Genomic DNA, 15,936 nt, shown 5'->3' with positions numbered 1-15,936 from the left:
TCTTTCCACCTCTCCCAGGCCTGGGGGGCCAAGGTCAGCCCCCCCATCCCCCAGCTGTCAGGAACATTCCAGACACCTCAGCCTGGGCCAGTCTCTGCCTTTCCCAGAAAAAGCAGCAGCTGCAGCTCTGGGCATGACCTGGACAGCCCAGGACCTCAGCTCTCTTTTTGCCCCACTCTGGGCGCCAGTCTCCTGCTGGTTCCTCAGGCCCTTGAAGGCTTGGCTGTGTGGATGAGGCTGAATGGCAGCCAATCATTAAACAGCATTAAACGAGAAAACTGAGGCAGGCGCCCAACCCAAAGCCTGGCTCAGCGAGGCCTACATAAAAGAGTGAGATTTTTTTTATTATTTATCTAAATTTATTTTCCCTTACATATTCTGGTGGGTATTTTTCCTCCTGCCACCCTCAACCTCTTTTATAAAATGAAAAAAATTTTTGACTGCGTGGCTCGTGGGATCTTAGTTCCCTGACCAGAGATCACACCTGCACTCCTGGCAGTAAGAGAACTGAGTCCTAACTACTGGATGGCCAGGGAATTTGCCATATTTTGGTGTCCGCTTTACTTTTGCAGGCAGCTTGACCTGGGAGAGTGGTTCTGATGTTCATGAACAGTGGCCAGGACCCACTTCCGCAGAGTAAACACAGCCAGCCTGGACCTTGTCTGATGTGCCCTCTTGTTGCCCCTGCATTCAGGAAGTGCTCAATAATTGCTGAATGAATGGACTCTCCTGACAAGCCTGTGGAGCCGTGATCGTCCTGCTGACTTGGGCTGGGTCTCTACCAGGGTCTGGGTGAAGCTCTGGAGGCCAATCCAGGATGAGCTGGCCCTGCCAGAGGTGCCTGATGATAGGAAACCAGATCCCCAAAGCCTGGAGCCCCCAGGGTCCCCTGAGTCCCTCCGGTTAGAGGTGGGCCTGGCCTTGGCCTCCACCACTTGCTCAGCTCCTTGTTGTGGCAACCTTGCTGGCAGGGGTGGAAACAAGCCTCCCTCCCAAGAGGCTCCTATGGAATGCCTTAGATGTGGGCCTTGGTGCCAGGGCAGGGCAGGGCTTGGCCGCCAGGCTGACTGCCACTTAGCTCAGGTCTTCCTCCCGACTGCCTTGGTCCCCACAGAATTTGAATGAATGCCATCTGGCAGTGACCAGCAATGACACTTCCCTCAAGACATTTTTCTGGATTGCTCCTGGCCTAAGTTCTTTCCCTTTCTCTCACTTCAGAGGCATTATAGATGCTTTAAAGAAAAACAAAACCAAAAAACAACTGTAATGATCACTTTCCTACTCTCTTGGCCAGTAGAGATCTGGGCTGGGAGGCAAGAGACCTGAATTTGAATCTGGGCTCGCACTAGCTGTGTGACCTTAGACCAGTCACACTATCTCTCTGAGCCTCGATATCCTCACCTGTGAAATGGGGATATAGTCCTAACCTCATGAATGGCCCAGAGGCTCAAACGAGAGGAAAAGTGTTGGGTCAGTGTAAGGGAAGTTCAAGTGTAAGATGTTGCTTTTTCCTTTGTGACCTCAGTTATTTGTGTGCTTACCTTCTCTCTCCTACCAAAACCTTGGTCTGTTCACCCTTGAGATCGGGCTTATATGTCACCTCGTCTGAGAAGCCTTCCTGGATTCTCCAGGTGGAGGCAGCTACAGTCCTTCTTCACCTCCACTCTTTTACCTCAAATATCGCCTTTGGATATATTTTTCATTGCGTTGACATTTCCCTTCTGGGTTGAGAGTTCCTTGAGGTGAGATATGTCTGGGTCATTTCTATGCCTCACTGCCCAAGCCAGGGCCTGGGACAGATTATGTTCCTGGTAAATATTTGTTGAAATTTCTTCCTTGTCTCCCAGCATACCTGACAATGGGCCTTAGACCCTGGGGAGCTCAGGATAGACTGAACTCAGCTGTGTGAATGACACATTTCCCTCTGGGGTGAAGTGAGACCCCAGATGCTGCCATGCCCACCTCCCGAGGTCCTTTCAGAAGACTCCTGCCTCCGCTCCCCTATGCCAGCAAGGCCTCAACTCCATGGTTCTTTTATGAGTACATTCCCAGGAATGGGACCTCCTGCTTTCCCAGCAGCTTTCAAGTTCTGAGGGCTTCCACATTGTTGTGGTATTAAATCCTTAACACAGGCAAGCTGGACAGGAGGTCTTCAACCCCTTTCACAGATCAGGAAACTGAGGCAGGATCAGAGTGGTTGAACCATAGCTGAGACCACACACAGAATTAGCAGAGAGAGCAAGCCGTGGAGAGAGTAAGCTCTCCTTCTCACTGAGAGCCCCCACCCTCCCTGCCTCCTCTCCTGCCCTGACCCTGGGCCTGTCTCCGCCATCTTCCTGCAACCCTGGAGATGCCCAGCTCGGGGCAGCTGCCTTCTCATGCCACCAGAATCATATTTTCACAAGTGCTGGCTCCCCGGGTGGCCAAGACCTCTAGCCCCAGGCTGGCTGGGAGGCAGCTAAGAATAACCCCTCCTGAGCTTCCCCAGCAGCTGCTGCTCTGTTTGGGGGTGGGCAGAGCTCAGGGCTGTGGGTCTGTGGCTTTTCTAAGGCAGCAGGAACTTCTGGGGAAGGGACTGGGCCCCTGGAGGGGAGCTGTTGGGTGTAAGGAAGTCACATTCAAGGGATCCCTGAGGCCCGGAGCCTGAAGGCAGGGCAAGGACCCCTTGTCTCTTGCCCCGGGGGCTTACCAGGTGACCTGGGGTGGAGGCGAACCCTGGACGGTACAGGTCAGCAGGACCGTGGTGTGCTCCCAGACCGCGTGAGAGCGCAGAGGGATCCAGAACCAGGGCCCACGGCCGGAACACAGCTCCCGCAGCTCCTTGGCCTCCCGGACCTTCTCCTCTGTCTGGAGGCAGGAAGGGTCTGTGAGTCCCAGGAGCCGGGGCACCACCTCCGCCGTCTTTGCTGTTACCTTTCCCCTGACACCAGGCTGGACTCTCCTTGCCAGTGGCTGAGAGGCAGCATGGCACAGGGGGCAGGGCATGGGGCTTTGGGACCTGACCTGGAATCAAGGCCAAACTCTGCCACTTACGGGCTATGAGACCAACCACAGGCCAGGCCTCTGTTTCCTCATCTGTAAAATGGGGATGATAATCATATTGCCCCACCCTCCTGTGGGATTGTAGGGAGGATTACTTAGGTCACTACGTGAAAAACATGGGCAGTGACAACAACCATGTAAGTATTTACAGCTGTTCCTGTCCTGCCCAGGGATGGGGTATGGAGGTGGCTTCAGATCCCTGACATTTCCCGAGCGTCTTCTGTGTTCTAGGAAAGTGGTTTTATAAGCGTGTTCTTATTTACTTCCCATGTCGACGCTCAGCAGTGGACCACATACGTCCACTTTACAGATGAGAAAACTGAGTCTCGGTTAGAGTCATTGCTTTGCCCAAGGTCATGCAGCTGGAAGGTGGGGGCCCTGGGAGGCCCAGCTTTTCTGGAGAAGGGGGTAGGGTCGGGGCGGGCAGCACGAGAAGGGCTGCAGGTCCCAGGGCCCCGGAAGCCCCCGCCCACCCCTCTCACCCGCCGTCTCAGCGCCTTCCGGTCTCGTCTCTGGCGCAGCAGCCACTGGGTCCGTAGGAAGGCGATCTCTGTCCTCTCCCAGTCGTTGCCGAAGCCCACCCGCTTCTGCCCCCGCTCCTCCAGCTCCACGGTGCTGGTCTGGCGCCTCAGCTGGGCCTCCCTGCGGTGACAGAGGCCGTCAGAGGCGGAGAGCCCTTGGGGGCGCACCCTGGCCCAGCCTCTCTTATGCCCGGCCTTGCCGGCCACGCTTGAAGCTTCTTGAGGACAGGGCAACTTTAATCCTTTCTTGCCTCCAACATCCCCTGAATAGGTCTGGGTTTTAGAAGGTGGAGCAGGGCATGGCAACCCACTCCAATATTCTTGCTTGGAGAATCCCATGGACAGAGGAGCCTGGCGGGTTACAGTCCATGGGGTCACAAAGAATTGGACACGACTGAATGACTAACAATATTATCGATACAGTTCACAAGGGTCTTTCACAAGCCATGGTTCCTCTTGTTTCCACTACAACCAAGCGGACAGGCTTAGTCTCCCCATTTGACTGGGTAGAGATTTGCTTTATAGGCTGAGTGACTTGCTCTGGGCCAGCCAGGAGCAGGACATAGGCCTAAGGATGCTCCCAGGCTTGGAGGCCATCCTATCTCAGAGCTTGTGTTCGACATGTGGGCTGGTTTACTTGCTTCTCCTAGCTCTACCCCTAGACTCCTTCCCCGCCATGGAAGCCGGGTGGTGAAGCGTGGACCCCCGTCCTCTCCCTTAGGGACGGTCCCTCACTACTGCCTGTGGGCCCATCAGAGGGTGGTGCAGTGGGCTTTGACGTCAGTCAGCCCTGGGCTTTAACCTCTGACTAGTCACCCGCTCTAGGTGTGTAATTTCGGCACTTTTTTTTTAAGCCGAGTATGGGTGCCCAGCAGGGAGGCAGGGGACTGGACAAGATGACCTCTTCCCAGCCCAGGGCTCTCTGGAAAGGTCACTCGACTTACCATGTTGTCTCTGAGGAGGCTGTCAGAGCCAAGGCTGCCGCGAGGGCGTAGTCTGCAGCACTGAACTGGTACTCTTCCTCGCTGCCCCGGGGAAAAGAGAGATCATGGCTCCTGCAGATTTGGCTGGGGTTCTGGCTGGGGGCTCCATCTACCCACCTCAGGGTACTAGCAGGCACAACTGTGGTGCCCTCCTCAAACCGTGGTCTCAGAACAGGGCCATGCCTCCTCTCTTAGACTGGGAGCTCCGCAAAACAGAGCTGTGCTTCCCATCTCAGACTGGGTTCTCCAAAAAGAAGGGTCATTCCTCCCCTTTCAACAGGAATCTCCCAAGGTCAGGGCTGGGCCTCCCTCCTTGGACTGGAGGCCTCCAGAAAGTGGGGCTGTGCTTCCCCCCTCAGGCTAGAGTATGCAGAGTTCAAGGAGTGAACCTATGCCTCCCTGCTTAGATTGGAGTATGAATAGGTCAGGATGTGACCCCCTTTAGGCTGGAGGCTCCAGAGAGCAGGACTGTGGCCCCTCCTCAGACTGGAGTATGCAGAGGTCAAGGTTGTGCTTCCTCCCTCAGACTGGAGACTCCAGAGAGCAGGACTGTGCCTCCCGCCTTGGACTGGAGTATGCAGAAGTCAGGCTGTGCCTCCCTGCTCAAACTGGGGGTCCTGGAGGAAGGGCAGTGGCTGGGCAGGGGGGGTTCCTGATGCCCCACCTGCTGCGGAAGGTCCGTTTCCTCATCGAGGAGTCCATCTGCAGGCTGTGCTGCCGCTCCTCCTTCTGCTCCTCCTCCCGACGATGCTCCCGCCGGTGCACTTGCATGGCCTGGGGGGGCCGGGGCTCCCCCACGCCTCCCGGGCTGTGAGGCAGAGTCATGGCTGCGAGAGTGACAACCTGCAGAGCCGAAGTGCACAGTTACTCCACCTGGTGTCCACCTGCCCCTTCCCCCTGGGGTCCACCAGCATCTCTCCGCAGGTCTGCTGGTGGCAGGGGTGGGGGGTGTCTCTCTATGGTGGGCAGGCAGGCGATCTCAAGATGCAACAGGGAGCCTGGCTCGCCCACCACCCTGTGGGCTGCCCCCCATTGAGGAGCAGGCCCTGGCTTCCAGCTGCACTCTGTCCTTGCCCCTCCACGTGGTCTGAGCAAGGCCTTCCCTTCTCTGGCCTCAGCTTCCCACACATGAGTGACTGAGCACTGTGATGTCCAGGGCAAGGAGAAGTGGTCAGGAGAGTGGGGGCCCCAAGCTAGCTGGTTCTGAGTTTTTGCGGTACATTCTTTCCCGGATCTGGGGTACAATGGTATCCCCGGGCCTCTGAGGACCTTCTGATGCTGAAACCCTAGGGTCTTCTTGGTGGAACCCCTGGAATTGGCTTCCATGCTCCTCCAGGTGGGAATGTGGGATAGGCCTCTTACCTGGAAAGGTCCTTACTGGGTTTGGCCCTGATGTAGACCCTGGGCACGAAGGAGGAGACAGAAGGGGAGACCTGCACCTTAGCCCTCTCCTGCCTGCTTCTAGGCTCTGCCCTGTCCCCGCCTCTTCTGCGGGGCCTGCTGGCCAAGCTAGAGTGTGTGTGTGTGTGTGTGTGTGTGTGTGTGTGTGTTGTGTTCTGACCTGAACACGCCTGTGGAGGGCCATGTCTCTAAGTCCATGATGTGGGAGGTGGGCATGCTGGCCTCATCAGAGATCCTTGACCCGGAAAGGCCTATTCTAGGGTGTCAGAGGGCTCAGGCTGCCAAGGGTCAGTCTTAATGGGAATTTATTTCTTCTGGTTCCTTAAAGTTTGCTCCGTTTGGGCATCCAGAAAAGAACCCCCAGGAGAGCCTGGGTCACTGCAGAGTGTTAGCTGGGACCAAGGACTGCCCGTGAGGCTTCCTGCAATGACCTCGCTGAACACAACAGGACATCATCCCTCGGGCTTCCTATCCAGCACCCCCACACCCTCGAGGAAGAGGCTGTCTGCACCCAGACAATGCCTGGCCTGCTCTTTCTGTGCCTTCCTCCCCTCAGCCCAGAAGAGAGCCGCTGGGTGCCAGCGAGGGAGGCCCCGGCTCGGCCCTGGCCCCAGCAGTGGAGGGTTAACGTTCCCTGGCCTCAGCTGCTGGCTGCTTTCCCCGGATGCTCTGTTCCTGACGGGCACAGCGGGGTGGGCCTGGCGCTCATCCTTGACCTCCTGGGCCGCCCGCAACCAGACCCCTGGCTTTAGGGATGAGCCATCGGTTCTTTTTAAAGCGCTGACTGAGGCTTGGGATTAGGTCGTGAGCAGATTGCAGCTTTCCAGCCCTCTCTCTCCAGAAGGCGGTGTGTGTCTGCTGGGGAGGGGTCAGCGATGCGTGGCGGGTCAGGAGGGGACCTCGGCCCCCACTGCCCTCCCCTGAGGGTGCAAAGCCACCAGGGGTCCTGCCTTGTAGCCTTCCCCACCCACTCTATTCTCTCCACCTTCCTCCCAAGCCTCAGTCTGGCCACTGCCCTGTCTGCAATGCCCCCCCACCATCCCCCCAGCTCTCGGACCGCATCTCACAGTGAGAAGGGTCAAGGAGGTCTCTCCAATTCCTCAGGCTGGGAAGAGAAGCATATGAGCCAGAGAGACTCTGAGCCCTGACGGCAGAAAGCTGGGTCCTGCGGGCAGGAGTGGAGACACAGCCTACCCAGGGGTCTGGGCAGGCGGGGACGTGCTCTTAATACTCCCCACCAGTTTCTGAGGCGGGAGTGCTGGCCCGGGTTTGGTGCCAGTGAGTTCAGGCTGGATGAGCGCCCTCCCAGCCCTGCGATGTGGGCCCCACGGCCTTGCTCTCATCCCCTGCCCGCTGGCCGGGCCAAGCAGGGCTCCGCCAGGACAGCTCTAGGTTGGCCAGACCTGCCAGCCCACCCGGGTCCCTGCTGATCCCCGATGCCTGCAGGAAAGCCTCCACTTCCCAGGGCATCGCCAAGGGATCTGGGCGGGGGGTGGGGTGGTGTTGTAGCTTTCATGTCACAGAAGGCTCAGCTCAGAAGACCCAGGGCCACACAGAACAGTGAGGCGGGGCAGGGATTTCTTTTCTAGAATCCCTTCTCATTTCCATGGCTGAGCACAAGTCTGCCTCTTCTTTCCCGATCTCACAGGATCCTTCCCCCCAACCCCCCACACCCCTACCGCACTTCCAAATGAAAAGCTGAGGGTCTCACTATCTGGAGGTCTCTCTCCTCTCCCCTGATCTCTGGAGGTGACTCACAGAAGAAGCTGTGCCCACTCAGGTGGCTCTGGGGGGACGATTCCAGAGGATGAGAGGGTCCTTGGTTTCTTCTTGCCCCGACTCAGCGGGGACTGGGAGAAGAATGTGATCCTGGAGCTTGCACGGGCCTTAAATATAGCAGTGTGATGACAATGGATGAGAACTGTGTGTGGGGGGGGGGTGACGGGGAGGGGCCGTTCCCTGGGCCCGGCATTGCTGGGCCGCGGCGACAGGTGGAGCTGTCCCCACACCCCCCACCCACCTCCCGCAGACAGCTCCTCCCCTGGGTTCCATCCCTTCCCCAACCCTTGCCCCTGCTGCAGTGGAAAGAAGCTCATAGCTCAGGCCTGGGTGTATGGAAAATGGATCAGGGACAGCTTTCTCAGCTGCTGGGAGTTCTGCTCTGAATTCCTCCCCTGGCTCCCCCCAGTGACAGGTGCTTTGGGGAAGACACGCAGCTTCTCAGATCTGATTCCCCTTCTGAAAGTGGAGACAACGAGGCCGGGCCCCCAGACATCAGGAAGACACGATGTGTGACTGGAAAAATGACTCCTTAGTGCTCATAAGTTATCACTGCTAAAATAGAAGTGGGTTTCTTCTCATCTCTATGCCCCCACTCCCCACACAGCAGCTACTGACTGGCCCTGCTCGCCTATGGTGAGGTGTGTGAGGGTGTGAGTGTGTGTGTTTGTGTGCAGGTATGTGTGTGTGTGTGTGAGAGTGTATGTGAGGGTGTGTGGGGGTGTGTGGGGTGTGTGTGAGGGTATGAGGTGTGTGTGGGTGTGCATAAAGGTGTGCAGTTGTGTGTGAGTGCGTGTGTGGCTGTGTGGGGTGTGTGTGAGGGTATGAGGAGATGTGTGTGTGTGGGGGTGTGTGTGTGAGGGTATGAGGTGTCTGTGGAATGTGTGTGAGTGTGTGTGGTGTGTGTGAGGGTATGAGGTATGTGAGGAATGTATGTATGATTGTGTATGGTGTATGTGTGAGGGTATGAGGTGTGTGTGGAGTGTGTGTGAGAGTGTGTGGGGTGTGTGTGGAATGGGTGTGAGAGTGTGTGGGGTGTGTGTGAGAGTATGAGGTGTGTGTGGAATGTGTGTGAGACTGTGTGGGGTGTGTGTGTGAGGGTATGAGATTTGTGTGGGTGTGCATAAGGGTGTGCAGTTGTGTGTGAGGGTGTGTGTCAGGGTGTGTGTGCTGAGTGTGAGGGTATGAGGGTGTGGGATGGTGTGTATGGGGTGGGGTTAGGGTATGAGGTGTGTGTGGAGTATGTGTGGGTGTGTGTGCTGAGTGTGAGGGTATGAGGGTGTGCTATGGTGTGCATGGGGTGGGGTTAGGGTATGAGGTGTGCGTGAGCTGTGTGTGAGGGTGTGTGGGCTGAGTGTGAGGGTATGAAGGTGTGCGATGCTGTGTGTGGGGTGGCGTGAGGGTGTGTGGGCAGTGTGTGAGGGTATGAGGTGTGTGTGGAGTGTGTGTGAGGGTGTGTGAGCTAAGTGTGAGGGCATGAGGTGTGTGTGGAGGGTGTGTGGGATGAGTGTGAGGGTGTGAGGGTGTGTGATGGTGTGTATGGTGTGGTGTGAGGGTGTGTGTGCTGTGTGTGAGGGTATGAGGTGTGTGTGAGGTGGCATGAGGGTGTGTGGGCAGTGTGGGGTGTGTGGGCAGTGTGGGGGATGTGGCACAAGCAGCAGAGGAGGGCAAGTCATTTCCTCCTTCCGCATCCAAAGTTCCCAGGCTTCGGGAGTGGCCACTGGGAACTTTCTTCTGGACCTTTGCTCCTCCTCCCCTTCTTAATCCTCTCCCCTCACGGACATTCATACCTAGGCCTGCAGGGCACTGGGGAAGTAGAGGAGGAGAGAGAAGATGCTGGCCATTACGATACAAGTCTTATCTAGGTGGGGAGACAGGCAATTACAGTGGGGGGGATCAGGAGGGGGGACCTGAGCCAGTCTCAGCGGATGAGCAGGTTTGGGGAAGGCGGTGCTGGCTCCACTCCAGAGACACAGCTCCCCTCCTGGCCTCTTCCCGGGGCCTCAGGGGCCCAGCAACACTGAGTCTGTCATTCTCCCTAGTGCCCTGGGGACTCCTCAAGGGAGAGAGAGACAGACAGACAGACAGACAGAACATACAAGTGAGTGCTTCAGCCAAAATCTCAGTCTCCTAAAAGGGAACTCTCATATATTTCTCTCAGGAATGTAAATCGGTGCAGCCCCTATGGAAAATAGCATGAAGGTTTCTCAAAAAAATTAAATAGAACTACTATATGATCCAGCAATTCCACTCCTGGCTACATATTTTAAAAATGAAAAGATTAATTAAAAATATGCATGAACCTCAATGTTCATAGCAGCATTATTTACAATTGCCAAGATATGGAGGCAACCTAAGTGTCCATCAGGAGACGAATGGATAAAGAAGATGTGGCAAGTATATACAATGGATACTACTCAGCCAGAACAAAGAATGAAGTTCTGCTATTTGCAACAACATAGATGGATTTGGAGGATGTTATGCTAAGTGAAATAAGTCAGAAAGAGACAGACAAATACTGTATGATCAGTTCAGTTCAGTCGCTCAGTTGTGTCCGACTCTTTGTGATCCCATGGACTGCAGCATGCCAGGCTTTCCTGTCTATCACCAACTCCTGGAGCTTGCTCACTCATGTCTATCGGGTCGGTGATGCCATCCAACCATCTCATCCTCTGTTGTCCTCTTCTCCTCCCGCCTTCAACCTTTCCCAGCATCAGGGTCTTTTCTAATGAGTCAGTGCTTTGCATCAGGTGGCCAAAGTATTGGAGCTTCAGCTTCAGCATCAGTTCTTCCAATCATACTGTATGATATATTATCACTTATATACGAAATCTAAAAGATGAAATAAATGAGTGGACATAACAAAAAAGAAACGGACTCACAGATAGAGAGAACTAGTGGTTACCACTGAGGAGAGAGAAAAGGGGAGGGGGAAGATGAAGGTAGGGTATTAAGAGGTACAAACTATAGTATATAAAATAAATAATGTACAAGGGCATATTGTACAACACAGAGAATATACAATATTTTATAATAATTATAAATGGAATATAACCTTTAAAAATTGTGAATCACTAATGTCATACACCTGAAACTTATGTAATATTGTATACATAAACTATACCCCAACAAAAACATTAATATTAAAATAAAAAATCTTAGTCTCCTGATCTTTTTGAAAACTCTTTCCTCAGCATTCTCCCTTCATCCCTGACTGCAGTGTTAAGAGCCTCTTTGGGGGGAGATCATTTGGCTGCTCTCTCCCATCTTATACTGATCCAACTTAAGAAGGGATTTCCACATTTATGCGTTCACTGTGAAGAGTGAGTGTGAACCTGTACAAAAAACCAAGAGGTGTGAGTTTCCAATCCAGCAGGAGACAGTCATTTAAACTGATTCTATAAACCCCTTTCCCCCAAAGCAGCCTGGCGGAGGAGCTACTGATCACTATGATCTTGAACAAATTCTATGATCTTGAATAACTTCTAAGTTCTATGATCTTGAACAAGTCACTAAGCCATTTGGGTTTTATCACCTGTACAATGGGATCAGTGATGCCTGCCTTGCAGTCTGATTGGAAAGATTAAATTAGGAAACGTGAAGCCTGTTGCACAATGCTACTGCCAATAGCATTAAATGAGAGCTGCACCAGTAGCTTCGAGACTAAGAAAACGGAGAGCTTTCTCTACCTTCCTTTGGGTGTGGTGTTCCCATGTAACCCTTTGCAGACCAAATCCCAGTGAGGCCCTCACTCTTCCTGGGGTGCCTTAATGTGAGCACAACCAAGCCTCAGGTCGGGAGGTAGAGCAGAGGTCAGACTTGGTGCTTTATGAACCTTGGTTTAAATACCAACCTCTGGCAGCTGTACTTACTGATGGGGAAAACTTGGCCTCCTTTCTGGGCTGCTTCTTTATCTGCAAATTGTATGCAAGCTCTGAGACAACAGGGAATTGCCTGCCCGTCTTGTTCATTGTATCCCCAGCCCCAAGAATTGCGCTGGCATATAACCCGGTCTTTGATATATGCTTGTTAAAAATTAATGAATGAGTACCTGCCTTGAAGAATGTTTATGAGATTCAAATCAGGTTAAAATGCATGAAGTGCCTGGTATAATACTTAACTCATGGCTTATTATTGTTGTTTAATCACTAAGTTGTGTCCAACTCTTTGTGGCCTCATGGATTATAGCCTGTCAGGCTCCTCTGTCCATGGGATTTCCCAGGCAATAATACTGGAGTGGGTGTCCACTTCCTTCTCCAGAGGACCTTCCAGACCCAGGGATTGAACCTGTATCTCCTGCATTGCAAGCGGATTCTTTACCTCTGAAGCACCGGGGAAGCCCTCGCCCTCTGGGAAGTTCTAACCCACAGTTGTTCTTCTTAAATACTTCATTCTTTCTCCCCTTCCTTTTCCTTTTCATTGCCATCTTTGGATTTATGAATATTAAGGATACTCATCTGAACCTTATTTTTTTTTTGTAAATTAATTATTTTAACTGGAGGCTAATTACTTTACAATATTGTAGTGGTTTTGGCCATACATTCACATGAATCAGCCATGGGTGCACATGTGTCCCCCATCCTGAACCCCCTTCCCACCTCCTATTTTACCTACCGGCCACCCTGAACTGCCACGAGGCTTTCTGGGACAGCAATCAAACTGTCTTTGGCTGATCGTTCCACCTGGTGGCCAAGGGGAGAACTGTCTGGTCCAAAGCTTTCTCCCACTACCTCCTTTCGTCCTGCGTCAGTCGTCTCCCTTCCCTCCTCTGTTGCTCTCACACTTCAGTTAATTCCCATTACAGTTCATCTCATACTAACAGGTCAAAACGCATCTTCCTCATGCCCCTTCCTCATTAGAGTGGGAAGGGAAAGCTGGCTCAAGCAACTGAAGGGCTGAGTGGGGGTGGGGGTGGGAGGGTGGGGATGGGGCTGGGGTCTCAGACCTGTGTCCCTCTGTCCAGGCTGACACTCAGACTGGGGAGGGGCACAGAGGGATCCAGCCTTGCCCTATGGGACCCTGGAGGAACCCTCATCCCCAAAGGCCCCGTTCTCTGGGTGGAAACTCAGGCAAACCATGTGCATTCCTAGGGTGAGGGGTTTGGGAGGCCAGGAGTCTTCAGATATCCCAGATTGAAATACACCCCCTCCCCATCCCACCTTCTTTCAGCTCCTTACCCCCATCTAGGGGGTTAGATGGGGGTGGCTCTAGGGGGATATTTGAGACCAATGGATAGGAGAACTATTGACATAATAGCATGGGTTCCTCCACTTGCCTAAGAGGAATCACTAAAGGACTTTATTAAAAGCCTGATTCCCTAGGAGCTGTGGACCCAGCAGGTCTGGGCTGGGGCCAAGGAAGATGTATCTTTTGTAAGCTTCTCAAGGGCTTTTCATTGTGAGGCAAGTTTAGGAAACCTCACCTAAACCCCGGAGAAAGCAATGGCACCCTGCTCCAGTACTCTTGCCTGGAAAATCCCATAGATGGAGGAGCCTGGTAGGCTGCAGTCCATGGGGTCGCTAAGAGTCAGACACGACTAAGTAACTTCATTTTCATGCATTGGAGAAGGAAATGGCAACCCACTCCAGTGTTCTTGCCTGGAGAATCCCAGGGACAGGGGAGCCTGGTGGGCTGCCGTCTATGGGGTTGCACAGAGTTGGACACAACTGAAGCGACATAGCAGCAGCAGCAGCACCTAAACCCTCTGAGCCACATTTTCCTCCTTTGCAGAATATCAGTGATGCAGCCTATCATGGCAGGTTAATGGAAGAATGAGTCATCAAGAGCAGGAACTTCCCAACAGCGAGACTGAGTCCTTCTTCCTCTTACTACTCCTTGTCGGGCTCTGCTGGACTCTTACTCACTTGCTTCTGGGCTGGGCCCTGCGTGACCTGGAGGCTGGTGACACCAGACTCACCTTTCTCTGGACTGGGTGGGGCCCGGCTGCAGTGCGGTCAAGGTCTAGGACGCTCAGGAATGCCAGTGCCCCAGCCCAGCTCCGGGGCCTCGGACACGCTGCCCCCTGGCTGGTTCCAGCTGTATCTGTAGCCTGAGTTTCCTGCCTGGCAGGCTGGAGACCTGAGAGGGGACAAAGCCTAGTAGACGCAAGGCCAGGCTGAGGAGGGTCACAGGACTCAGAGACTCATGGACTGTAGGAACAACAGTTACCCCAGGGAGCTTAGAGAGCTTTGTGGCCTTGTGAATTGGAAGAGATGCTTACAGCTTTTAATTAAAAAGTCTCTGACACCCTGACCCACTCACCTGGTGAGAAGAGTCCAGCTGGTAAGTTGATTTTCATGACTAAATCAGGTGAGACCGTCAACCTTTGACCAAGTTCACCCCGAGTGACAGGAAGCAGGCTTGTTTGCAGTGTCGCGGCAGGGAGCAATCATCAGGGCCAATGTAGCAGCTGCCAGGAGGAGAATGGGCTGGCCCACCCTCTGCCAGGGAGATACTGGGTCTAGACCAGTGACCCTGAAGAGATGTTAAATATTAATTACAGATAAGGACAGTGCTGCCTGGCGCTGTGTTGCAGGGAGGGGAGGGGTGAGGAACAGGAGGGGGGATGTGCTGGGTGCGGTGAAGGGAGGGCATTGCCCACCCGGAAAGGGTCTCACCAGGGCAGCTGCACTTTGACCCTGTTGCTCAGCTATGTTCAGACAGGGCTTTGGGATGTTCAGAGGGGGATGGGGGCGCTGGCCCCTCAGGGTGCCCATGGGGCCCTCCCCTCCTTATGTCCCTGGAGTCTCATCCTGCAAAGAACCCAAACTGCTGTGGGAAGTTCCTTCTCTTGATGAAGACAAAACATACTAGGTTGGGGGACTTCCCCTGGTGGCCCAGTGGTTAAAACTTCCCCTTTCAATGCGAGGGGTATGGGTTCAATCCCTGTCCAGGGAGCTCAGATCCCACATGCCTCGTTGCCAAAACACCAAAACATAAAACCAAAGCAATATTGTAACAGATTCAATAAAGAATTTAAAAGAATGGTCTGCATACAATTTTTTTTTTTTTTAGAAAAAGCACTAATTTTAAACTCCAATTGTGTCGTGGCCTCAGCGGGGGCCCAGTGGGGGAGCCCCCTTCTTCTCCTTGGGCCTCTGTTTCCTCATCACAAGGATCACAGGAGATGCAGTGATACAAAGGATGTGACTGCATGCTGAAAGCTCAGATGAGAACCTGCTTTTATGGAGGAGCAGAGGCAGGGGCAGAACGGTGGGGGGGCCCTGCCCTGCCTCTGGGGCTGGGGGTTGCTGGGGAGACAGGTCCTCTGAGAAGGCTGCTGCCACCCCCAAAATAGCTTCCACCTAAGAGCTCAAGGCAGAAAGTGAAGAGGAACTAAAAAGCCTCTTGATGAAAGTTAAAGAGGAGAGTGAAAAAGTTGGCTTAAAGCTCAACATTCAGAAAACTAAGATCATGGTATCTGGTCCCATCACTTCATGGGAAATTGATGGGGAAACAGTGTTAGACTTTATTTTTGGGGGCTCCAAAATCACTGCAGATGGTGATTGCAGCCATGAAATTAAAAGACGCTTACTCCTTGGAAGGAAAGTTATGGCCAACCTAGATAGCATATTCAAAAGCTGAGACATTACTTTGCCAACAAAGGTCTGTCTAGTCAAGGCTATGGTTTTTCCAGTGGTCATGTATGGATGTGAGAGTTGGACTGTGAAGAAAGCTGAGTGCCGAAGAATTGATGCTTTTGAACTGTGGTGTTGGAGAAGACTCTTGAGAGTCCCTTGGACTGCAAGGAGATCCAACTAGTCCATCCTAAAGGAGACCAGTCCTGGGTGTTCATTGGAAGGACTGGTGCTGAGGCTGAAACTCCAATACTTTGGCCACCTCATGCGAAGAGTTGACTCCTTGGAAAAGACTCTGATGCTGGGAGGGATTGGGGGCAGGAGGAGAAGGGGACAACAGAGGATGAGATGGCTGGATGGCATCACCGACTCAATACACATGAGTTTGGGTGAACTCGGGGAGTTGTGATGGACAGGGAGGCTGCGATTCATGGGGTCGCAAAGAGTCGGACACGACTGAGCGACTGGACTGACCTGACCTGACCTGAATTGAAGAGCTCAAGGAAGAGGTTCCATGTGTCTCTGGGATCCTGTTTCCTGTGGTCCCTTCCCTGGCCTCCTAGGCAGTCTAGCCCCTCTGGCTTGGCCTGGAGCCATTCTGAGGAAATCAAGATAATCTGAGAAAACATCTGA

At 53.5% G+C, this 15,936-nt stretch overlaps 1 protein-coding gene and 1 long non-coding RNA gene across 3 annotated transcripts in view; both read right to left on the bottom strand.

Moving 5' to 3' along the window:
* The window catches only part of MYOM3 (myomesin 3), a 51,992-nt gene extending 44,180 nt beyond the window's left edge, over positions 1–7,812 (bottom strand). The window contains exons 1-5 of one of the 2 annotated variants that reach the window (XM_024982648.2): positions 7,659–7,812; positions 5,211–5,389; positions 4,508–4,588; positions 3,525–3,684; positions 2,690–2,847 (exon numbers count right to left, since the gene is read on the bottom strand). In XM_024982648.2, coding sequence (XP_024838416.1) covers positions 2,690–2,847; positions 3,525–3,684; positions 4,508–4,588; positions 5,211–5,371 — 560 coding nt within the window. In that variant the 5' untranslated portion in view covers positions 5,372–5,389; positions 7,659–7,812. The remainder of the gene's footprint in view (positions 1–2,689; positions 2,848–3,524; positions 3,685–4,507; positions 4,589–5,210; positions 5,390–7,658) is intronic. The other variant, XM_024982647.2, reaches the window with a different exon arrangement.
* Positions 7,813–9,848: 2,036 nt separating this feature from the next.
* On the bottom strand, positions 9,849–14,255 carry LOC132343453 (uncharacterized). Its single transcript, XR_009492281.1, has 2 exons — positions 13,988–14,255; positions 9,849–10,558 (listed from the first exon to the last, which is right to left on the bottom strand). It is a non-coding gene; the product is annotated as an uncharacterized lncRNA (long non-coding RNA).
* Positions 14,256–15,936: the final 1,681 nt, after the last annotated feature.

The sequence above is a fragment of the Bos taurus genome, chromosome 2 (assembly GCF_002263795.3).
Source record: "Bos taurus isolate L1 Dominette 01449 registration number 42190680 breed Hereford chromosome 2, ARS-UCD2.0, whole genome shotgun sequence".
Classification (NCBI taxonomy): Eukaryota; Metazoa; Chordata; class Mammalia; order Artiodactyla; family Bovidae; genus Bos; species Bos taurus.
Note: the sequence above shows the minus strand (reverse complement) of the source record. Positions and strands in the feature narration are given on the sequence as shown.